The sequence below is a fragment of the Apteryx mantelli genome, chromosome 1, assembly GCF_036417845.1.
Source record: "Apteryx mantelli isolate bAptMan1 chromosome 1, bAptMan1.hap1, whole genome shotgun sequence".
Taxonomy (NCBI): domain Eukaryota; kingdom Metazoa; phylum Chordata; class Aves; order Apterygiformes; family Apterygidae; genus Apteryx; species Apteryx mantelli.
This window is the reverse complement of record NC_089978.1, coordinates 166,571,385-166,595,670: the sequence shown is the minus strand read 5'-3', so window position 1 is coordinate 166,595,670 and position 24,286 is coordinate 166,571,385. Positions and strand designations below refer to the sequence as shown.

Here is a 24,286-nt window from a genome sequence, read left to right as displayed (position 1 = left end):
TAGCACCTAGCTCTAAAAAGAGAAAAATTTCATCCTTTACAGAGGTGGTTCCTCCACTGAAATCAATATCAAAATGAATTGGTTGTGTGTGTGAGAATCTTAAACTGTTGCTGTCTATATGCAGTGTAGAATAATAGGGAAAGCCAGCTTTCCTCAGCATCAAAGCCCCTTTAAAATGTAAACATCTGGGAGATCTCTATATCCAGGGATAGATGCTCATGAATATGCTCAAGCCATATTCACAAAACTGCCAGCTAGACATCTACCTGCCATAGAACGATATGGTCTGTCACCCCCATCTGCACAGCCTTGTCATTTAGTAATAATGTTCATCATAACATGTTACTGGTCAGTACGAGCACCCCTGGAAATTGGTAAGTAGCCCTTAGATGTTCAGCTTCATTTGGCAGAGGACAAATAAAGAACAAGTCATGATTTCTCAATATCCTTTCATTTATATTTTATATTACAGGATGCATCGCTGTAGAGTCTGGGCTGAAATAATGCTTTATGCATCCCCACAGTTCCCTGTAGAAATAGGTCTGTGCTGTCATCCTCATTTTTAGAGATGAAGAACTGAAGCACAGAGAAGTCCTGACAGGCCAGGAGCAGACAAGCAGTCTCCCACTGAGAAGATGCTTAGCTGTAGTTAGCGCCTCTCCAAAGTTCAGCAGTTCTGCCTTTAGCTTTAGATGTAGTTGAGGTCTTCAGGACTTGATTTTGGGTAGTTAAGTCAAACACTTTATCCTCTTCCGCACTTAGAAGTGGAACAAAGCCAATAAAGGTGGAATATAAGTGGGAAGAAAAATTCAAGAAAAAGTATGAGTGTATGTCTCTGTGTATGCTGCAAATTTAACAACTCCCTGCCTCGCGTAATATTGTATGATGTAGAATTGTCTGCATATTGGTGTATTATGTGTCTGTGCAGGAATAAACCAGCTGGCAGGGAACAGGAAGCCATCTCTCAGCTCGGCAGAATCGGAGCCGTCTTGGTGTGCACAGTGCTGCTGTGCTTCCTGCGTATCCTTCAACCTGCAACCCTCCAGCCTTAACACCGGGAATTTCAGTGCATCTGCAGTCAGTCGGCATTGGGGAACCTCCTGCTTATTTTTCACGTACAGGTGGCCAATTTAGCATCATTTTTATGCAACATTCGTGGGGATGGAGGGAGGGAGGGAGGGGGTCCTGCAGACGAAACACGTTTGCGGCTGAAACAACGAACAGACGTTTATCCGCAGCTGATCCCGTTATTCCCCATCCCGTCACGGAGCAGTCACGCGCCTGGGGCGAAACGCCCAGGCTTGTTTTCCCGTAGCGCCGACCCCAAAGCTCGGTCCCAGCCCCGGCAGCGCGGCACCGAGGGGCGCGGCGCCGCCTTCTCCCGCCCCCCGGGCTCACCGACATCTCATTTCCGGTAGTGACGCGTTTCTCCTCCTCTTCCTCCTCCGTGAAGCTTTCGGGCTGAGAGGACCGACCGGACGCGTGCGGCGCGGCGCGGGCAGCCGAGGGCGCGGCCATGGTGAGCGGGGCGGCGGGGCGCTCTCGAGGCTCCCCACGAGGGCCCGGGGCAGCGGCAGCGCCGCGTGCGCCGGCGGCCCCGGCGAGGTGGCCGCCTTCCCGCTGCCAGGAGCCGCGCTGCCTCCCGGGGGCTGGCGGGCGGAACCGAGCAGGGGGAGCACGTGGCCTCTGGGCCGCCCCACGCTGCCTCCCGGGGTGCGGCGGGGGAGGCCGTGCGGGCCGCGGGTGGCTGCTGCATGCGCGCTGGCCGCTTTAACACGCGCGAGGGAATGGTGGTAACTCGCGCAGCATCTGCAACATGGGGGCTTGGGGCTCTCCCACGCGTGGAGAGAGCGGGGGGCTGGCGCTCTGTGAGGTCGCCTGTGCCAGGAGACCCTATTCCCGTGTTCTGCTGGCTCCCTCGGAAGCAGAAGCATGTGCTCTCCGTGCAGAAGAGCAGCTTGGGGGCAGTGCCCTAACTCCCCGTTAGGGCTGGTGGCGGAACATAGCAGTAGTTGGACGCTGGACCACTTCCTTTTAGATATTAATCGTGTTTAAATTGTCAGCTTTTGAATGCACATATTGAAAGAATTCTAGTTTTGCCAGTACTGGCTATTAATGCCTGTTATGATGTTATTACTGTTCCAATATGCCACTGATGTTCAAATCTAGAAGCTATTTGTAACTTGCAGGAGTAAATCTGATATCTTACTCTTCTCAGGCTTTCTTTAAAGTTCAGGTCTAAACTTGTTAAATTGTTGGTGGCAGCAGCTTGCTCTGCAATCCTTCATTTATATAGTATCTTTGGTAGCGCATGCTTGAGGCCGCTGTTAGTTCACTGCTGCTAGATTACAGGATTGAAATTGTCCAATTCTACCTGGCCCAGCTGTGGGGGCAGAGATGCTGTTTACTTTGAACATGAGAAATGAAATGCAATGGGACTTTTAGTGCATGTGCTGAGCAGGTGAGAATAGGGAGCTGAGTTGGCCCCAGCAGTTGATATATGTGAGACTTAAGGCCTACGTAGTGTTGTTCAGAACAAAGCCTCCTTTACTCCTGTTGTAATACTCCTTACTCTTTCTTTTCACTAGAGTGAGGCAGAAGTGAACCCCAAAGCTTACCCACTGGCTGATGCACAGCTCACCAAAACACTACTGGATCTTGTGCAGCAATCCTGCAACTATAAGCAGCTACGTAAGGGAGCCAATGAAGGTGAGACCTGCCTGTTATAAAGTATGCTAGAGTTGTTTGAATTATAGAAAGAGCTTCGAGAAGCTGTGTCTGGAGGTTGTCTTCTCCCTTCAGCTGGGGGCCATCTTGGCTATTGCAAATGTGCCTTGCTTTCTTCCTCCCCTTTGCCTGCTTAGGGAATATTCACAGACAGAATTAAACTGTAACCTTTTCAACATTTATATACAGTTCTGGTAGATGCTCAAACTGTATTCCTGGTGTATTGTGTTCATGCATGCTTTAGTGGTGAGGCACTGGGATTACCAGATGCCTAGCTAGTTTAGAATTATAAAATAACTTGGGTTTGAAGGGACCTCTGAAGGTCTATGGTGCAATCTATCCAGAGAAGCACTCCCTTTAAAGCTGGATCAGGTTGCTCAGAGTCTTGTCTACTCAAGCTTTTAAAAAATCTCTAAGGATGAAGACTCCACAGTCTCTCTGGGCCCCTGTCCTAGGACTTGTACTACTCTCATGGTGTTCCCCCCCCCTCCTTGCGTCCCATCAGAATTTCCCTGAGGCAACAGTTGCAGACTGCAATTTGTCCTTTCACTATGCACCCATGAGGACAGTCTGGCTCTATCCTTTCTACCCTTTAAGTAGTGGAAGACAGCAAGGACATCTTCCCATACCTTGGCTTTCTCTTTTCCAGGCTAAACAAACCAGATTTCTCAGTCTCTCCTTGTCCATTGTGTGCCCTGACCACTTTAGCCACTCTGTGCTGGACTTGCTCCGCTTGTCAGTCTCCCCCCTACGCTTGAGGGTGAGGCTGGACACTACTCTAGATACAGCTCTGTGAGTGCTGAGCAGGGGGAATAATCCCTTCCCAGGACCTGCTGACTATGTTTTGAAGGTCAGCTTTCATCCCTGCAAGGGTGCACTGCTGTCTGGACTTCTTCCATAGCCCTGCAGCTGCCATTTTCCTTGAGCTGTCCTCATGCTACCACTAGATTTCCTGCTTGCTCATGCTAATTTCAACATCTGTTAATATTTTTCATTAATGTGCCTTATAGAAAGCCCTAGACTTAATTGTAAGTTTCTTTTGCAGCCACCAAAACACTGAACAGAGGAATAGCAGAATTCATTGTGATGGCTGCAGATGCTGAGCCCTTGGAAATCATCCTACATCTCCCTCTTCTCTGTGAGGACAAGAATGTGCCCTATGTCTTTGTGCGCTCCAAGCAGGCCCTGGGCCGAGCATGTGGTGTCTCCCGGCCTGTCATTGCCTGTTCGATCACCATCAAGGAGGGATCACAGCTAAAGCCTCAGATCCAGTCTGTCCAGCAAGCTATAGAAAGACTGTTGGTCTAAATGCCCATGAGTTTAAGTTTATGTGGAATAGGAAAAGTTGGAGTTGGGGGAAATAATGTTTAGCTGTAGTTGATGAAGTAATAGTTTTGATACCAATGTTTCATTTTAAAACACCTTTTCTTTGTTTATTTGTTTAATAGTGACTTAACTCTGAAAGTGTTTCTGCCTCTTCCCCCCCCCTTTTTTCTATTCTTCCACTCCAACACAGTCATTCTCATTGTATTACTTCTTGAAAAGTGATTGTACAGCTGTATTTTGTTTGATGTTTAAAAGAAAAACAAAAACAAAAAAACCCCACCACCACCCTAATTTCCATGTCTGCCTGCTCAGGGCTTTAACCTACCCATTAGCTTCCTTTGTGCTGCAATTTTCTGCTAAGTGTTCAGCTAGCAAATGTAGATCCGCAGCACACCTTGTGCATTTAGACTGCTGGAGGTGTTGCTTTAAAGTGATGAAGCAGTGTAGCCCATGTATAAGGCAGACGGTGGCTACTGTGTAGCAGCAGATGGAGCCAAGATCAAGCCAGTACACACAGCACAACCTTTTTTTCTTCTTGAAACCAGACAAGGGACTTCTGTAAGAGGTGTATGGGGAGCAGAAACCTCATGGCAATGCACAAGGTGAAATCTCTGATCTTGCTTTTGTTTTTAAATACTGACTTTTTAAGAAAAATAAAAATGCTGACAAAGATGAATACAGGAATGTCCATAATTGTCATACTCTAGGAGACATTTGCTCTAACTGAAGTGTTTGTTAGTGCTTGCTAAATTAAAGTGATCAGAGATTGGCTAAAGGCTAATGCAGTGTGGGTAGTTCATGCTCCTTCGGTTTTCTTTGTGTGGAGTGCATCAATGAGCTGCAAAGCTTGGGTTTCCTAGGATATTTAAGTAATAAAACACATGGTAGGAAGCAGCCTGCTGTGGCTCATAAATAGTGCTGTATATCTGGCCAATACCTATGAAAAGGATCTCATGTTTTTACAGAAGCTACTGCAATATATAGTCATATGACTGAAGATCTACCCTTCAAGCCATAGCCAAGACAGTAGAAAACAAGTCACTTTTCAGATGAAACAACTTGCAACACAAGAAGAGAATGATAGATTAACCTATGTTCCAGAAAAGCATGAAGCACCACTAGCATTTTGGATTAATGGTGGCTTTATGGAGCTAGCTTTAGTTAAATACATGCTGTATATTAAATCCAGTTACTGTTTCCAGCAGAAGAGTCTAAAATATCTGCAGTGGAGGTCATGCCAAACCTCTCTTCTGTTGTAGGAAGTCTGGACTTTAAATATTGAAGCTTCTACAGAGTCTTGTCTCTCCCTACAGAATTACTTAGCTGCACTCTATGTGGGCCTCCCCATGTTTGCAAAGTAGAAAGCAAAGCTAGAGTGGGAAGAACTGTGTAGTGAACAGCAGTAGGTAACAGCAGGGAAAATAAATTTCTCCTGTAATGTTTCCACAGACGCACCAACTGCTTACCTATAGTATATACATCTTAAGCAGATGAAATCAGCTCATGAAAGACTGAAGACAACTTATGTTTGTATTTTATATTTTTGTAAATGTCTGATATTAGTAATATCCTTGATGAGATGAACTTAAGTCACTAAAAAGCTTGAGTCCTTTCCTTTGTATGTATGTTAGCAGAACTGCTGTTCCCTTATAATGATGCTGATTGTTGGGCTAGTTGTGTTCAAAACCACAACTTTGCAAAGGATTTGCCCCAGCAATACTGTGCCAATACAACATGTGTAAGACAGAGCGCGTGAGCAGCAGAAATAAAGGATTCTTGAGTAAGCAAAACTGTCTTAATTTTTTGCTCTGAAACCTTCCATCACCATCTCTGATGAATTCTGCTTAATGCAATAGACTGCCCCAAAAAATCAAGGAGAGGCTCTAATAACTTAGACAAAACATGCCATAATCATCCACAGGCTGGCACATGCAGAACCTGGAGGTTAGCAAGCCAAGAGGGAATTGAAAAAGGGCATTTGGGGAGAGAAAACTCACAGAAATAAGGACAAGATAGTTGAAAATGATAAAATTGTGAGACTAAGGTCTCGTTAAGACAAGCGTTTACAGCAGCTTCTTTGCCTAAAGGATCTACTAGAAAGAAAATTTGTTTAGACAAAACTTTTTTAGAAATAACTACTTTGAATCAACCTGAATTACAGTATCGTAATAGACTACAGGCATACCTTGGAGATATTGCGGGTTCAGTTCCAAACCACTGCAATAAAGTGAGTCACATGAATTTTTTGGTTTCCCAGTGCATATAAAAGTTATGTTTACACTATACTGTAGTCTATTAAGTGTGCAATAGCATTATGTCTAAAAATACAATGTACATACCTTAATTAAAAAATACTTTATTGCTAAAAAATGCTAACCATCATCTGAGCCTTCAGCGAGTCGTAATCTTTTTGCTGATGGAGGGTCTTGCCTCGATGTTGATGGCTGCTGACTGATCAGGGTGGTGGTTGCTGAAGGTTGGGGTGGCTGTGGCAATTTCTTAAAATAAGATAGCAGTGAAGTTTGCCGCATCGATTGACTCTTCCTTTCATGAAGGATTCTCTGTAACGTGATGCTGTTTGATAGCATTTTACTCACAACAGAACTTCTTTCAAAATTGGAGTTACTCCTCTCAAACCCTGCCGCTGCTTTATCAACTAAGTTTATGTAATATTCTAAATCCTTTGTTGTCATTTCAACAACGTTCACAGCATCCTCACCAGGAGTAGATTCCATCTCAAGAAACCACTTTCTTTGCTCATCCATAAGAAGCAACTCCTCATCTGTTAAAGTTTTATCATGAGACTGCAGCAATTCAGTCACATCTTCAGGCTCCACTTCTAATTCTAGTTCTCTTGCTATTTCCACCACATCTGCAGTTACTTCCTCCAGTGAAGTCTTGAACCCCTCAAAGTCATCCATGAGGGTTGGAATCAACTTCTTCCAAACTCCTGTTAATGCTGATATTTTGACCTCTTCCCATGAATCACAAATGTTCTTAATGGCATCTAGAATGGTGAAACCTTTCCAGAAGGTTTTCAATTTACTTTGCCCAGATCCATCAGAGGAATCACTATCTATGGCAGCTATAGCCTTACAAAATGTATTTCTTAAATAGTAAAACTTTGAAAGCAAGCATGAAAACAACATGAATCTCATTGTACATCTCCATCAGAGCTCTTGGGTGACTAGGTGCATTGTCAATGAGCAGTAATATTTTGAAAGGCATCTTTTTTTCTGAGCAGTAGGTCTCAACAGTGGGCTTAAAATATTCAGTAAACCATGTAGTAAACAGATGTGCTGTCATCCAGGCTTTGTTGTTCCATTTATAAAGCACAAGCAGAGTAGATTTAGCATAATTCTTAAGGGCCCTAGGATTCTCAGAATGCTAAATGATCATTTGCTTCAACTTAAAGTCGCCAGCTGCATTAGCCCCTAACAAGAGAGTCAGCCTGTCCTTTGAAGCTTTGAAGCCAGGCATTGACTTCTCCTTTCTAGCTATGAAAGTCCTAGATGGCATCTTCTTCCAATAGAAGGCTGTTTCGACTACACTGAAAATCTGTTGGTTAGTGTAGCCACGTTCATCAAGTATCTTAGCTAGATCTTCCGGAGAACTTGCTGCAGCTTCTACATCAGCACTTGCTGCTTCACCTTGCACTTTTATGTTATGGAGACTGCTTCTTTCCTTAAACCTCAGAAACCAACCTCTGCTAGCTTAAAACTTTTCTTCTGCAGCTTCCTCACCTCTCTCAGCCTTCACAGAATTGAAGAGAGTTAGGGCCTTGCTCTGGATTAGGCTTTGGCTTAAGGGAATGTTGTGGCTGGTTTGATCTTCTATCCAGACCACTAACACTTTCTCCCTATCAGCAAGAAGGCTGTTTTGCTTTCTTACCGTTTGTGCGTTCACTGGAGTAGCACTTTGACTTTCCTTCAAGAACTTTTCCTTTGCATTCACAACTTGGCTAACTGCTTGGCGCAAGAGGCTGAGCTTTCGGCCTGTCTCAGCTTTTGACATGCCTTCCTCACTAAGCTTCATCATTTCTAGCTTTTGATTTAAAGTGAGGGACGTGCGACTCTTCCTTTCACTTGAACACTTAGAGGCCATTGTAGGGTTATTAATTGCCCTAATTTCAATATTGTTGTGTCTCAGGGAATAGGGAGGCCCAAGGAGAGGGAGAGAGACGGGGGAACGGCCGGTTGATGGAGCAGTCAGAGCACACACAACATTTATCGATTAAGTTTGCCATCTTATATGGGTGCAGTTCATGGCGCCCCGAAACAATTACAATAGTAACATCAAAGATCACTGATCACAGATCACCATAACAGATATAATAATAATGAAAAAGTCTGAAATACTGCAAGAATTACCAAAATGTGACACAGAGACACAAAGTGAGCACATGCTGTTGGAAAAATGGCGCCGATAGACTTGCTCGACACAGGGTTGCCACAAACCTTCAATTTGTAAAAAACGCAGTATCTGCAAAGCGCAATAAAGCGAAGCGCAATAAAATGAGGTATGCCTGTATCTAGTTTCAGTCCTGTGGTGCTCAATGTGGGCTAGCTGCTCTTTTAAGAAGAGTTGTACAGGTGGAAGCAAGCAGTGTGCTGGCAAAGTGGTCACTGTGCCAAGAGAGCATTCACAACTGGCTCCAGTACATTTGTGTGCACTGCACTCACTACAGCATGGGCATGACCTTAACACATGACTTAATTGTACAAGAAGTTGCCTAATTGTTTTTGTGCCAAACACAGGAATCTCTATGCTGAACACAAAAACACTGCCCATACCAAAATAAATGCTTCATGTATTGCATGTTTGCATCCAGTGGAAAGTTACAATTTAGCTAAACAATTAGCACTGCTTTCTATGGCAAGGAGAAGGACTATTTATCCACATATTGTTTTTACTTATCTTGCACTGCAAGACAAGTGGGGTGACCCAGGGGTGGGAGTTTAAAAACCAAAACATATACACCCCTAGATACAGCCTACATGAGTAGGATTCAAAAAAATACCAGAAGTAACAAGCAATAGCTACTCTGTACAACTTGCTATTTTTAAAGCACAGGTTAAAGTACAGAAGCTTTTAAATAGTCTGACTCACCTTTGCTACAGAGGTGGAAAAGCTCTATGCTATCTCAGTAATTTAACTGGGATAAGTGCTTGCAGCCCTCTAGGGAACATGACTTTTTTTTTTTTTTTTTTCTCCAACCAGCTTTTGCAGTTACTGTTTAAAAATGGAAGATTGGGCTGAACACCTTCACAAAGTGCTGGCTTTTTGTACAACAGATTGGATACCACTTAGCAATAATGATTTTCTCCTTTAAGATCTGCTGATGATCTTTATAATGCTGATAGTGGAAAAGAACCCAGTTTGATTACAAGTAGTGATACTGATTGGCAGTTTTGGAGAGTAGCACAGGAACACACCACATTTATACCTTCTGTTAGCACAAAGACTTGACCTGTTGCATGAATTAATGTGGTGCCATTAACACATCATTCTGTCTTCTTACTCATGTTAAAATGAGTTTTGCTGTCTTTATGGCAAAAAGATGTTATAGCCAGTGTTGCAAAGCAAGAAGTCCAAAAAAACTTTTATTAAGAAACCATAAAGGCACAATTGTGTTCATTTTCAGTGAGTGACCTGAGTTGGCAGGGAATTTAATTCTGCCTTTGGCTGCTATGAACAGAACCCAAGTTTGCAGAGATTTTTCACAACTAAGAGTAAAAAATTTCTTCACTGCTATATTCAGCAACATTGAGTCCTCTCCTCCTCTATAGCAAGATTAAACAAACTCAGCTTCCACATAAGACAACTAAAACTTTAAGCAGATAGAAGTCAAACAATGGACTTCTCTTCCTGCTTAGTGGTCCTTAAAGTATTCGGTTAATGCATCCATGAGCTCCTGTTTCTTCCCACCACCCCTGAGCCCACAAAGCCTGCATGCATCCTTCAGAACAGGTACTGTGAGCTTGCCTAGAGTGCCCTTCTGCACATGGCTCCTCAGCTCATCTCTTGAGATTTCTGTCTTGGGTTTCTTCTCAGTTTGACCATCACCATCACCTGTTAGAAAGATAAATTTTGGACTGCCAAGGTTTAAAAAAAGAGTTTCTTAATGTAAAGGAAGATATCAACTTTTCTCATCCCACAGTTAATGGCCATTAGTACATGACACTTTAATGGCTACCTACACACTCACAGATCTAGTTTCTGTATTTTGTTCTATATAGCAGCTGTCACTTACTACACTGATGTCATTGATGTGAGTGATCTCAAACTCAAGTATGCAAGTTTGTGTTCTGATGGAAAGATCATTCACAAGTGAAACTTTTAAGGGATTCTCATCTAGGCAGCAGACTGCAATTACTCAACATGGAATTCAGCTAACTGACATTCCCACTTTATGAAGACTTTCATAGACTCCCAAACCACACATGTACTTGAGCATTGGTTAAAATTTAGTCCTAAAGATGTCTAACTATAGACTTGCTAAACAGTCCATACATAACAAATCTGCTTCCTCACCCAGAAAACAAATTCAAAGCATTAAGGATTTTACTATTCTGTCAAAAAAAGCACAGTTAGACACACACACAAAAAAAAAGTTTACAATAATTTGCCAACATTACTTCCCATGTCACTCTGGGTTACCACTATGCAGTTTCTCATTCCAGCAATTCTCTAGCTGGATACCACAATACCCTCTGATTCCTAAGAATCACAGTTGGATATAAGTCCACTCTGCTGTGGAGATGAGTAAGAAGAGTTGTTGTACAAGTGGCTTCTTTAAACTATAAGACAGACTGAAAAAGCATAAACCTCAAAACAAAGAATATAGACTCCAGGTTGTCTGCCTGCAGTGTCATTACTCACCTTGTTTTCGCTTTACAGCCCTCCTATCAGGATCATAGTCAGGAGGATAAACCAGCTGCTTAAACTCTTCCACCAGGTTGCCCAGCCTGCGGCTCATCTCCTCAGCCTTTGGCACTGGCAAAAGAGAAAGATTTGCCCTCTTAAAAAATGGAGTGAACACAGGAAAGTCTAAACAAGCTCATCACCAGATATAATCATGCTTACATAATAATTATCACAGATGTGTCTTGTAAGCCTGCAAAATGCAAAGAACTATGCTATGATAATCACAAATGAGAAATTTACAGTTCTTGATAAGGTCAAAAATTTGTATTACTCATATGTAACGGACTTGCTCATGTATCTGAAGAGGGAGTATATACACAAAGAATAAAATTGACAAGGGGAAAGTGGTATAGGAGATCTCACAACCGATCTTGCCGTTACCTAGAGCTAATGTCAGACATTTAAAACATGCCAGTTCACTATCTCAGGTTGCAAGTAATTTGAGGCAGGACAGCTTGTTTCTGTCATGCATTTGCATGATATCTAGAACAGGGACCTAGGTTATTAGTTAGGTATCACTTCACAAGAGATAAGTAGTTACTCTAACGCTTTTCCGGAAGTACTAAAAAGTAGTAAGAGCTAACTCCCCCATAAGGATTAGGTAACCAGAAACTCTCAGAGCCACAAGATGGCATCATCTCCTCCCAGCAGAATAATTTTCTAAATAATTCTGCCAGTTATCAGACTGAAATATTAATGTGGCTCTTGAGGATAGGAATTTCAGAGAAAACATTTATCACCATAAAGAAAAAGATGATTCAATTATAATTTTGCAGGGTAAAGTGAGCAATTTTTTCCTTTATCTTAACAGTTACAGCACTGGAAAGTAAGGTATTTCAGAATGGACAAATTCAGAGTTCTACATCTTGGAACTGCACATAATTTAAAAAAAATTTAAACATATTTGGTTTTGTAGCAACACATCTCTGACTTTGAAGAAAGTCAAGACTCCTCTATGCCACCTCCCTTTGCATCCACCAATAGGTCTCACTTGTCAAATCCTCAGCTTGTTCCGGTTCCATCATATCCAGTGCCAAAGCCTCCAGATTCCGGAAGTGCTGCTGCAAAACTGGGTTCTCAAAGCTGTCAGTCCTGTCAAGAACCCCCCAGAATTTCAATGCATGCTGCTAAGAAGACAGGCAAGATGCATAAGATCTGCCACCAACTTATTTCAAAATAAAACACTTCCCTCTTTCCCACATAACAATCTATCTCAGTGGAAGAACTGCCTTTCCTCTTTTCAATTTATCTGCCGAATCACCATCCTGTCACATGTCAACTGTGTTAGAAAACTGCATGAACCAAATGGAGATGGCAGCATTCTGCATTAATACCAGTTTTGCTACCTTCCACATACCTAAAACAAATCTCCCATAAAAGCAGTTCATGAAATTTATCCTAGCTGTGATGAAAGGGCCTGACTATTATTTCTGTTGTACCCAAAAAAAACAGGTCTGATCTGCAATAGATTGGGTATGGAGTCTCATAACCACAATAAAATGTGGTACCTCTGCAACAAATTACAACAGCCCAAAGAACAAGACTAACTGTATAAAGAGCTCCAGAACACCCTGCATTAGGCATGTGATGCATGGATATTTCAGAATGATTAAGAATAATGTTTAGACAAGGCTATTGCAAAGGGAAGCAATTTGTTTATGCAAATCATCATCTCTGACAGTTTCCTCATTAAATGCATTTGACGTGTGTGTCTGCAGTGGTGAGGCTTCAGGGCAAGGGCAATAAACTTTTGTATGCACCACAAGTAGCCATTTGTGTTCTGGAGACAAGGTGCTCTCCCACACTTGAGGTATACTTGGCTCCTACAAGTAGAAGCTTACATGTAATTTCTAGATGCAAGACACTGCATTATGAAATGGAGTAAGCAAGGCTCCCTAAGTTTACATAGACTTAAAATTCACGCATTGTATGATATTTAAACAAGAACAGCAACATTTGCACAGTGAGGTTTGCCATATTTGGGAACAAACAACTACTTATAGACAACTACTATCATCACAGCCTTTATGGTGCCCGGCCTGGCTGCTGAGTATGGGCCACTAAGCTACTGATAGTTTCACAGTTGACATATTTCTAAGACTTTCTAAAACATTTACTGTGGACATGTTAAGTGAAACCACAGAGCCTACTAGATTAGCAATTATAAAGAAGTATCCCAATGACATTACAAGTTATACCTATATAACCACCCAGTGCTTCAAAAATCTCATCCTGTGCACACCACAGTTGAAGAATGTGTATAACACAACAAGCAGTGTTGTGCAATAGTGTCGTGCTTCTCTCCTTCCCCCTCCCCCGCTACTCTATTTATCTCCACTTACCTGTATTTGAACCTGAGTTTTTGAATGATTTCCTTCATTTTGTCCACCTGTTCTCGATTGGCTGGCACCTTTTCTGTAAAATCAACTTTCCGTTTATCATCTGCATACGGTAGGAAAATTAGGTGGAAACCTACACAGAAAAGAGAGACCAAGAGAACAGTTATGTAGAACCACGGCCTCAAAACATTTTATGGGAAAGCCCAAGATGCTGATTAGGCAGGTCTGATGACTACCAAACTAGCCAGCTATTTTGTAGTAAACAACACCAACCAGTAATACCTTCTAGTACCTACAAAACAACACTCAATCTCAATCCTAATGTAAATAGCCAACATCACTAATGGCTTTTTGAATGAGAGTCAAACTAAATGCATAGCTAAGAGTTGGAAACTTGTGACTTGCTTTTTATGCAGGAAATCAACTTGTCCACCTTCCCTATTTCTCACTGGAAATGAGCTTGAAAACAATTTGTTTAAATATTAAATAAAAGTCTATATGTTATTTCTGAAATGCCTTATGCTGTACAAAAGCGGTGTTATTCCTGTACTTTACATTCTCCCAGCAAGGAATGTTCCAGTTCTAGAAGACAGACAATGCAAAAGAGCTAGAGCTACCTTTGCTCCCTGATAAGGTGTGAGGCTCAGTATGTGAAACTGTTTATTTAATGCTTTAGAAAGTATCCAAGGACACAATAAAATCAGGGAAGGATGTGAGTGCCTAGTCAGCCAACTGAAAAAAAGTTCTTCATTTTTAGGTCAGTTACTTGAATCTGCTAGAAAAAAGCTAGGAGGCAGGGAAAATACCGTAGCCATGTTACACATGAGCAAGCACTGATGCAATTAAGGCTTTAAAAACAGATAGCAAAGCATTTACTTTTATCATTCTTTCAGCTGTATCAAGATAGCTGCACAGTGTCACAACACTGCCAGCAACAGCCTTGCCTCACAAATGCATCACCACAGACATCACCGCACGTTCTTCCAATTAGATGTATTTACTCCACGTAAGCCTTCAAAGATTTCAAGTAGGAACTACAGCCCAAGACCTCTCAGCATCCTCTTCAACATCAGATACTTACAATGAGAAAACTGAAGAAGGGGGATGTTGGAAAGCACTCTCCCCAACTTTTAAGGCAGCAAAAAGAATATTTTAACGCAGTACACGAGGCTGTTTTGCCAACTGCTTCCAAGAACACAAGGAAAGGCAGCATCTCTTGCCATACCTGGAGGGGCTATCTGCACTTTTTGTTCATCCAGCTCTTCCTCCTGGGGAACCAGCGCCACAAAGCGAGGGGGAGTGTTCCGGCGGGGAGTGTATCTGCACAGTGCCAACACTTCTCTCTCCAAGCACTTCATCAATAAGGCATTAAAAAGTGTTGTACTCCCTGCGAAGTAAAGACTGTATTAGTCAGATTAAGGGCTTTGTTCCTCTCCCAGATTTCAGGAATATAACTCTAGGTATTACAGATTCAATGCCAGTGACTTCTTTGAAATGCTTACAATGTTCCAGAGGTAAAAAGTGACTTTGGGAAGAGGGAGCCTCTGAAAACGAGTCTCTCCTGATCAGATCAGTGAGAGTTCTGGTGAAAGAACTGAAATCACCAGCATCTGAGAAATGAAATAAGACTGAGAACTGGAAATGGGTATATACAAAGCCTCTCTCTGGTCTGGTGGGACACAATAGTAGCAGCGGCAGCACATCATAGGACCTACTGCAGAAGTAACACGCTAAGGATTCAGACTGCAATATTCCTCCCTCCAGGCCTATGCATATTTGCTTTAAATTTGATCAGATAGGTCAGTCAGGAAAAGACTCACATACAAATAATGTGTTTGATTCAGGAATTTGCTAAGCTGGAAAAGCCAGGGTAGAGGTGCTTCTTCAGTCAGACAGTGCAAGGCATCTAGTCATAACTTATCCCTCTTTACTCTCTTTATGAGATAGAGGCTTTTCTTGATACTGCAGCTTGTGATGGGTTAATACTATATTTCTAGATTAGTAGACTTGTGTACACACATAAAAAAAAGAGAGAAAAAGCAGTCCTTAATGTCTTCTCCTTCTCGCTACCACTGTCATTAAAACAAGCCATTAAGATGCTGTTAATTCAACTACACTTCCTTAGCAATGCATTTCTGCTCCTAGCTGATATGGACTCAGAAATTGCAACACTTTTACCACCTTTGCCTTCTTATGGGGTACTAGGATCCTTCACTTTTAAAAACTAGTTATATTTATGAATGACTAAACTAAATATTTCAGGGCCACATCTGTTTAGTTTGATTAGCTGTCTGTCACAATGGATGAAACATGAAGCAGGATCAGCACTTCTGCTATTGAAGAAAACAAGAATTAAGTGCACTGGAAGGCATAGTAACACTTAAACCTAGGCTTTTTAACATTAACAAGTTTTTAAACTAGGCAAAGATGTCAAATGGAATCTCAGTGATCCCCACTTGATCACACTATGAATTAGCTGGTTACCATAATACAAGGTGGTGAATATTCTGAATCTTCTCTTCCTGTCTTTGCTTACCCTTTACTAGGGCCTCCTCAGGATAGACGAACTGGGAAGGCCTGATGTAGTGATGCTGTTTTAGCACTGAAAGCGGTTTGAAGCCAATCAGAACCAAGCCTGGCAAATCAAACCGTTTTAATTCTTCTGTTTCCTCTTTCTCCAGCACAATCTGACGGTTTCCATACATCTAAAGTAGAGGGTGGCAGGGAAAAGCAGACAGTAATGCTGAGCATGGGGATAGAATCTGATCAAAAATAGCATTAGGAATAATAAAATCTGTTCTACTAAAAGACAGTGGAAGGACAGGGAGAGCAAGGAGAAAGATGCCCATTTTCATCCTCCATCTAATTTTTTTTAGAATCCACTGCACTAGTTTTTAATACTTCACAGTATTAAAAGTACACAATATTTCTTAAAGCATTTCTCACACCTGGTGGAACTCTAAGAGAAAATGACTGCCAAGGGATGCGAAGGGCAACAAAAAAGGTTTCTAAAGGTGCATCAGCAGCAAAAAAAAGATCTGGAAAAATGTGGGATCATTCCTATAAGGCAGGCAACTTAGCGATAAAGAAAACAGAAAAGGTTGAAGTACTAAATGCCTTCTTTGCCTTGGATTTTACTGACAAGATCTGCTCTCAGGCCTCCCAGATTTCCATGTCTAGTAGCAAAGCTTGGGGGTAGAGGAATTGGGGAAGAGCTACTACCAAAAGTAGAGGAAGATCAGTTTGGTGTGCATAAAACTGGCTGGACTATCAGAGTGATGATAAACAGTTCAGAGTCTAACTGGCAGCTAGCTCTAAGCAGTGTTTCCTCAGCGGTCAGTACTGGGGCCAACGCTTCTTACCATCTTCATAAGCAACTTGAGTGACAGAACCAGCTGCGCCCTCAGCAAGTTTTCACGGACACCAAACTGCGAGGAAGCAGTCGTTCTGCTGCAGGGCAGGGCTACCATTCAGAGGGACCTCAGCAAGCTGGAGGAATGGGCTGTCAGGAAACTCATGAAGCAAAAGCAAATACAAAGCCCTGCAACTGCAACTGTACAAGCTTGGGACTGATTGGTTACGGATCAGCTCTGTAGAAAACCACCTAGGTGTCCTGATGGACAAGCTGAACTGGAGTCAGCAGTGTATCCTCGCAGCAATGAAGGCTACCACACACTGGGCTGCATTGGTAAGAGGGTAGTCCCTAGGTCCAGGGAAGTGATTATTCTCCTCTGCATGACACTCATGAGGTTGCATGAGGAGTGCTGTGTCCATTTTTGTCCCCCTAGTTCAGAGGGGACACTGACAAACTGGAGCAAGTCCACAAGTGGGCCACTAATATGGCTGGGGGGCTGGAGCATGCAATGCATCAGGAGATGCTGAGGGAGCTGAGCTTTTTATCCAGGAGAAGAGGTCAAGGGTGGGCGGGAATGTAACTGCCGTCTTTCATTACCTAAAGGGGGTTATAGAGAAGACAGAGCCAAACTCTCCTCATTAAGGTACAGTGAAAGGACAAATTGCAGTCTGTGACCACAGTTTCAAGAGAAATTCGGACTGGACACGAGGAAAACATTTCTTGAGTGTTTCCCAAGACAGTGGTTAAGACTTGGCACACAAAGGCTGCAGCATATCATCCTTAGAGTTACTCAGAGCTGGCCAGAACAAGTCCTGAGCAACCTGATCTAGCTTAGAGGCGAGTCTTGCTCTGAGCTAAGGTTGGACCAGACACCTCCAGAGGCCCCATCTGATCTGTCTATGTCTCCTAACCTGCTTCAGCAGAAGCATGTCAGCTACCTGCTCCTTGCAGAAACAGTGATTAACAACTCAAGCTATTGAAGCATCACTCATATGTCACAAAATAAATGAAAACATATTGTAGTCTGGTTATAAAGGTTAGCCCAATAGGGGCTTAACATTCACCCTTCTGCTCATCTTCTGTACTTTATTTCAAGAAACTGGTGTCCAGTATAAATAAGCCTAATATCGCATCTTAAGAGGACAACTTTAAGAGACTTTGGCATGGAAGGACACACAAAGTGTGCTTGTGACAATATACCTAGCATAACCTGCTTTGAAATGAGGCTGTGCCTGAACAGAGTGTGACAGTCAATCACTCTGTATCAGCCAAACTACCAAGCAAGAAGGGAAAGCAAGTAACAAAATAACAAAAATAGAGCAAATATGCCTTTTTTCTTTGGTTTGGAAAAGAACCCAAGAAAACCCACGATTCACACTTGCATCCTTACAATAAACAGTAAAAGGTTACAGCAATAGCAATAAAATGGTCAAAATCTGTTTCTAGTAATCCAGAAGATCGCACCAGCACCAATAGCACAAGGCCACATAAGATCAGGTTCTGACAACCTGGTTCTGCCATACAGAAAGAATGTGACCTGAGTTCCCAAGCACACTTCCACCAGTAGCTATGTTTTCCCTTGAGAGTCTCACCCAAGAAACAACCCACTCTCCTTCTACTTAGCTTAAAAAGCGACCAAACTGTATCAGGGGCATGTGGATGCAAATATTTCTGCAATTGATCATGAAAGTGAAATACAAGAAAAGCAGTAAGATGCTTAGCATTCGCTTCTCTTCCGCCCACCAAATCACAGTGACAGGAAAAACAGAGACATAATGAATACTTTACCTGAGCCCTTTTTGTATCACTAGGCAGAAGCAAGCTGCCTGTTTTCCCATTAAACATTCTTGTCTTTGTTTTAATTGGCTCATTAGTTTCCCGATAAAGCTTTACTGGATATGGTTTATAAGCTTTTTGAAGGAGGCTGTACACACCAACAGTAAGAGACAGATCTTTGCTCAGATACAGATTTAACCTGTACAAAAAAAGCAGATGCAGACTTGAGACTCTGAAAGATAATTTTTTAAAAGAAAGTCATTTCCCCAAATAACTTATTTTCTCAGACCTCCTATTCTGCCCCCCAAAACCACATGTATCTCTGAAAAGATACTATTATTTGCTTCATAATCTCACTCCTATAAAAGCATTCTTGCAATGCTGTCAGTCCTGGTCATAAAAAATATATATATATATTTAAACAGAAATGATTTACCCTATTTTTTCCATCCTTTTTTAAATTGAAGAGCAGTTATCCTCAGGCAGAGCACAGGGCAAGTCCACAGTTATGTACCCACTTGTGCTTAATGCAAATGTGGCCTCTGAATTCACATAGCTGTTCAAGCAGAAGGCAAAATTCCCCCAAAAGAGTCCCATCAAGATAAACAATACCATGAAAAGAAAAACAGAAGTTTCAGAAGTCAAAGAAAAATTTAGAAGAAGAATAAAGTTTAAAATTGGAGATAATCTTTAAGTTCTGAGGGCAGAACAGTGAATTACTGTGAATGTTATTTCCTCCCTTCTAAAAGATATTACTGGTGTAGAATTCTTCCTCCTCAAGAATTAGAAAACTTGAGGAGCATTCCCAGAAGAGGAAAATAAAGTTGCAAGGAGCAGCAAGAACACCAGTGACAACAACCCAAGGTGGGATTTTTTTAATATATATTAAAAAAAAAAAAACCACTAGGCTGTGAGGTTCATTCACGTATTGTGCACCCAAATCATTCTGCTATGAACTTGCTTGTTAAAAAACAAAACAATATGAAGCAGGTGATTCCAAAGAAAATTTTCTGTCCTCTTTGTCAAGATCCCTTTAATCTCTCTGTAAGTATCTCTAATCTTTCAGTTGGAGATAAGAAATATCAAGGCTGTACGACTCTATTAGCACAATACCAAATGCCTGTGGCCACATATGACTAGTTAATAAGTCAAAACACCTATTAGCCACACTGGAATGCTTTTTTTTTTTCTCTCTAAGTTAACATTGGTAAGCAAAGCATCACTTCAATCAGACTTTGCTATAAGCTAAACATTTACTATTATGAAATGCAGATTTTTGGTAGATGTTTTACTTTGGTGATGGTTTCTTTTTTTTCAGAATAATTTCTGGCCAAGCTCAATACAGGAAATTTCATACAGTACAAAAAAGAAGGCCTAGCTTTACTCTCCACTGCAGTCCCCCAGTTAAGACTGAGGAATGAAAGCATTGAGGCCTTTACAGAACAATCCTTCCAGAAGAGGGAGGTAAGATGCAGTCAAAAAATAACATTAGGTGCCTACACAGAATAAAGCGTCAGACCTAGGCACACACCTGACTAAAGCCCGTTTCTTTGTCTCCTTTGCTCGTACTTTCTTCATGAGATGTTCCAGTTTCCCTGACTCATGAGGTTGGATCCCAAGGTCCTCATCCTCTGCTATGTTAATGATGTCTCTGTAGAACAAGGATATATCAAACCCTCCAGGCTTCTTCAAGTGCATCAAGTCCAGGATGATACCTAGAGACAAAGTAAAAGTTAGATATAAGCGTGTTCCTCAGCACTCTTAGATTTCTCTATGCAAAGAATTTGAGAAAGAGTAAGCTCCAAATTGTCATCTGCACTGGATGTGATAGTTTCTCAGTGAAAGGGGCAAAAGAGCTTCTTCACCTTCAGTCAAAACAACAGAGCACGGAGAAAGTTCCCTCCTTAATTAAGAAGCTGGGAAATATTGTGCATGAAACAGCTCTGACAAGCTCCTATAAAATGTAATCTCATCTCTGGCATAGAGGGAAGCAAAGACAGTTCAGAAATTCCCCTTTCCCAGTTATATGAGCTAGTGGATTAAGGATGCCTCACAGCTGCTGGATCTAGCACATCTGCTGAACTCCAAAACCACCGGTTATCTCAGCTGCATATAACGGAGCATTTTCTCTCTAGTTTCTGAGCTCAGGTTGCTGTTCTTCAGCTCATTCAAAATGCAGCCAATAAAGTAATCTTCCTTTTGTGTTGATTTAGTGTTATTATTCCCTTCCTAGAAAATGGTGGGACAATGAAGTAAACTAGAGTGTTTTCTCCATGGCCCTCACAAATCCTGATTTATGCTACAGAAGTAGAAAAAGAGGCCTTAAAAAGCAGAAGTTAGTTGTTGCATACCAGACTGGATACCAGATTTTCTAATTTAGAAAGCTTCAGAAAGATTACTCCATTCTGATCATTTCACATTCTTTTTCCATCAAGAAACTGCAGCGCAGTTAACATCCACTGCAAGGATACATCACTTTTATTCTGCCTTAAATTCCAGGCCTAAGTTAAAGGGGAAAATAATGACCTGTGTCTCTAAGATCACCAGCTCTGGTCCTGGCCAGCTTGGCTTTAGCACTGTCACTGGCATGAGGGTTATCCTCATTGGTGAACAGCATGATCCTTTTGTGGCTCATTCTCACTCGAACATCGCTGAAGAGATTAGAGCAGGCCCAGAGTGCTTCACCCAGGGAATAGTCGGCACTGTGGCCAAAGGTGTCCCGGAAAAGTATTTGTCCTTGGTCTCCTCTGTATTTGTCCAGTTCTAGAACACGCTTTGCACCTAAAGAGAGTAACAGCATTTGCATGCATCAGAAATACTAAAAGAACTACCACAAACTCTTCCAAACAAGCACTGACAGTCTCTTGCAGCAGATGCCTGACTAACCTCTCCTGGCATCTCTGTAGCAGTGCCCTCCCAACACTTGGCTGAGAAAATTATTTAGGATAGCCTTACATTTGCAATATTGCAAGCTGGTTGCCAGTTGAAAGCTCCTACTAAAGCCAAAAGGATTCAAAGTGCCCTGGCACCAATACAGGACACTTTCTTTTGGGGAGGAAAACAGGCAGGGAACAGAGCGTCAAAGCTCTCTGTGCCGAAACTGCAGGTTGTCCCCCAGAAAGGCAGCAATTCCACTCACTCCAGAGGACTGGCAGACTGCTGCGCCACCTGAGAAAGGAGAGGAGGCTGAAATACATTCTGTATCTTCACGGCATGTTGGGAAAGTGGAGAACTGTTCCTGCTCCTTTACCCACAAGCCCGATGACATCAGCCTGAAGGCCAGATTCAGACTATAGATGACCTGATGGAGCACAGCAACATGCCAGGCAGGTGTTAATGGCCTTTTTAAAAAAGGAGAGGGAGGAAGGACAAGTGAGAAGCCTAAGGTACTTGCTGGCAGAGAAGAGAGAAGAGCCTAGGGCAGTCTCATCAGGTCTCAGTTGTAAGCAATTCTGAAGGTCCACTTCCAACAGGACAACCCCATGCTTTATTAAAGTATGATAGCAAGAACGCTAACCTGCACCTCCAGGCTAAGAGATTTAAATAAAACCTCCTCAGAGATACAGGCAGCTATTAAAAGCTAGTAGACAAAATTATCCCACAATACTCTCAGCTCACAGGGAAGTTGTCACTCCTAACATGCTGTGTTTGAACTCCTCCTACTACTGCTACCTTTTCCAATTCAGCTATTTGCACTCTCGTAACACACACATGCTAGGTAATCTTAAGAAAAAGGAGGAGATAAACTCATGAATTGTAAAACTTATTATGAAAGTCACAGTCAGAACACCCCAAACAGGTAGCATGTTTGCTTTCAGTTGGAATCTGTGGTGCCTTAGCATGTACATACATTGTTCAGAAGTGCAGCAGAGACCTGATGCTCTTTCAAGAATTCTATTGAAATCCTCTTAGCTTTAACAGATAGCAGGTGAATCACCATGTTAAAACAGAAAAAGACACAGGAAAGAGATCTGAGCCAACTATAACAGAAAAGGATAAGCTCCCACTAAATTTCTAAATCTACCAGGAAAAAAAAAAAAACAGAAACAGGAACATTTTTGTTTTTCTGACAGTTCTCTCTTTTCAGATAGGCCATCCACTGACAAGGGTATTACACAGATTTCCTTTCCCCATCTTCTACATAAACCTTTGTATCGCTTCACTGCCTTTTACCTGGATTGTCCAACTCCTGAAGAACATAAACACGCTTGAAGTCTGCAGAATTCTTGTTCTTTTCTGTGCCATAGAACACAACACTTAGCAGGTCCCTATCACTACTAATAATTTTGCTGGTATACACATTCCGGATGCACTGGAAAGAATGCACACAGGTCAAAATACAAAGAAAATTAGTTGCAAAATGGTGCAAAAGTTTTGTCTTTGGCAATTAACAGTTTATACAAGCAATATCAAGAACTATAACAATTACTTTAAGCTATATTTCACCAGGAGAAAGAATTTGGGTTCTTGTTTGTCACTGGGGTTTTTCCTCACTTACACAATCTTAGGTATTTTTCATTATCATTCCCTTTCTATGAGTAAGATCAAGAAAAAAAAAATATTTCTTAGACTTGCTACCCTGAATGTGGATTTATCACTCACTCTATACAAATTCCACCACCAAAGTCTGGACACAGCCCAGCATCCAATGGATCTTTCTAAACCCACAGTCATTCAGAAATCTGTCACTTAGGTTTCACAGTAATTTTACACCAACAGGTGTGGCAAAAAGATAAGACAACCAGCTAGCTGTATCTGTAGCGGTGCAGATACAGCAATCTGTAGTGGGTTTGTAAAACACCTTGAGGCCCTGAAAAGTGTAGGTCACAGATCTTCAACTCTCTGACTAAGCTTACCTGCATGGTCATGTCAAAGGGAGTGAATACTTCCTCATTCTCGTACGACTCAAACATGGCCTTGGAAGCATCAACTAAGAAAATCAAGCTGTCCCGACCTGCGAATTTGTGCTCCACTATGGAAAGGAGGAAAAACAGTTTTAACAGGTACCTCCTCCCTTCTTTTGCCTGCAGAAGGCGGGCAGCGCCGAGCCCGGCGAGCACCAAGAGCAGCGAAACCCCCGAGGGCGACGGGGGAGCGGGCCCTCGGGGCGGGGGGAGCCTTACCGACCGCCTCAGCCCCCTCCTCCTGCTCGTCGTCCTCCTCCTCCGCCCCCTCGCTCCGGTAGTAGGACACCCAGTCCGACATGGCTCCGAGCGCGGCTGGAGGCAACGGAGACGCGCGTCAGTCCCCGGCGACGGGGGGAGGGCAGCGCCAGCGGAGCCGTTGGCCGAAGGAGAGGGGCTGCCCGTACCCGCAGCGCCCACGCGAGCCGCCGCCGCGCGCCCTGACCGGCGCTCAACGTTCCCCCAACAGCCGCAGACACGCGCAACTCACAGCCACCTGTCACTCATCAAGGCATCCGCCTCCCGCAGGAACTCCAGCCAATGGCGAGAGGGGAAGGGCGCAACGGCCTGCCCCTCCCGCGGGAAGCCGCGCCTCTCCTCGGCGTGGATTGGTTGCGGGGGAGGAAGAAGGCGGGAGATCCGCCCATCTTGCGCGGCCCTCAAGCCGGAAGAGGCTCCAAGCGTCAGCCAATGATACAAGGACTTCCCTCGTCTCCGCCCACCGGCCGCTAGCTCCGCCTCCGCGGCGAAGCTCCGCCCCGTCCCGCCCCCTCGCCCGAGCGGCCGCGCTGTATAACGGCGCAGTGACGGGGCAGCCCAGCCCGCCGGCGGTTGCCGCGCATGCGTAGGGGTAGCGTCGCTCCTTCCGTTCCCTCTGTCACCTCACAGTTGGTGTCGCCGCGGAGCCGGGAGCAGCGGGGTCGGGACCGGAC

At 43.0% G+C, this 24,286-nt stretch overlaps 2 protein-coding genes across 3 annotated transcripts; one reads left to right on the top strand and one right to left on the bottom strand.

Moving 5' to 3' along the window:
* Positions 1-1,426: 1,426 nt before the first annotated feature.
* Positions 1,427-5,843, top strand: SNU13 (small nuclear ribonucleoprotein 13). Its single transcript, XM_067310714.1, has 3 exons — positions 1,427-1,519; positions 2,589-2,709; positions 3,773-5,843. Exons 1-3 carry the CDS (start codon positions 1,517-1,519, stop codon positions 4,033-4,035), a joined length of 387 nt encoding a protein of 128 aa, XP_067166815.1. The 5' UTR covers positions 1,427-1,516; the 3' UTR covers positions 4,036-5,843.
* A 2,435-nt stretch (positions 5,844-8,278) lies between these two features.
* On the bottom strand, positions 8,279-23,874 carry XRCC6 (X-ray repair cross complementing 6). 2 transcript variants are annotated; one of them, XM_067310681.1, is made up of 13 exons: positions 23,851-23,874; positions 23,574-23,669; positions 23,307-23,422; positions 22,624-22,762; positions 20,977-21,231; positions 19,982-20,165; positions 18,463-18,649; positions 15,856-16,024; positions 14,545-14,706; positions 13,323-13,452; positions 11,972-12,072; positions 10,936-11,049; positions 8,279-10,125 (listed from the first exon to the last, which is right to left on the bottom strand). In XM_067310681.1, exons 2-13 carry the CDS (start codon positions 23,653-23,655, stop codon positions 9,926-9,928), a joined length of 1,839 nt encoding a protein of 612 aa, XP_067166782.1. In that variant the 5' UTR covers positions 23,656-23,669; positions 23,851-23,874; the 3' UTR covers positions 8,279-9,925. The 2 variants fall into 2 exon arrangements, with proteins under 2 accessions (XP_067166782.1, XP_013803354.1); XM_013947900.2 differs by lacking the exon at positions 23,851-23,874 and having other exon boundaries at positions 23,574-23,830.
* Positions 23,875-24,286: the final 412 nt, after the last annotated feature.

Coding starts and splice junctions, on each gene's coding strand:
- SNU13 (XM_067310714.1), top strand. Junction 2,710..3,772: donor ACGTAAGGGAGCCAATGAAG/GTGAGACCTGCC, acceptor TTTCTTTTGCAG/CCACCAAAACACTGAACAGA.
- XRCC6 (XM_067310681.1), bottom strand. CDS start 23,655: ATGTCGGACTGGGTGTCCTACTACCGGAGCGAGGGGGCGGAGGAGGAG. Junction 22,763..23,306: donor CCTTTGACATGACCATGCAG/GTAAGCTTAGTC, acceptor CATTCTTTCCAG/TGCATCCGGAATGTGTATAC. Junction 21,232..22,623: donor TCAGGAGTTGGACAATCCAG/GTAAAAGGCAGT, acceptor TACTCTCTTTAG/GTGCAAAGCGTGTTCTAGAA.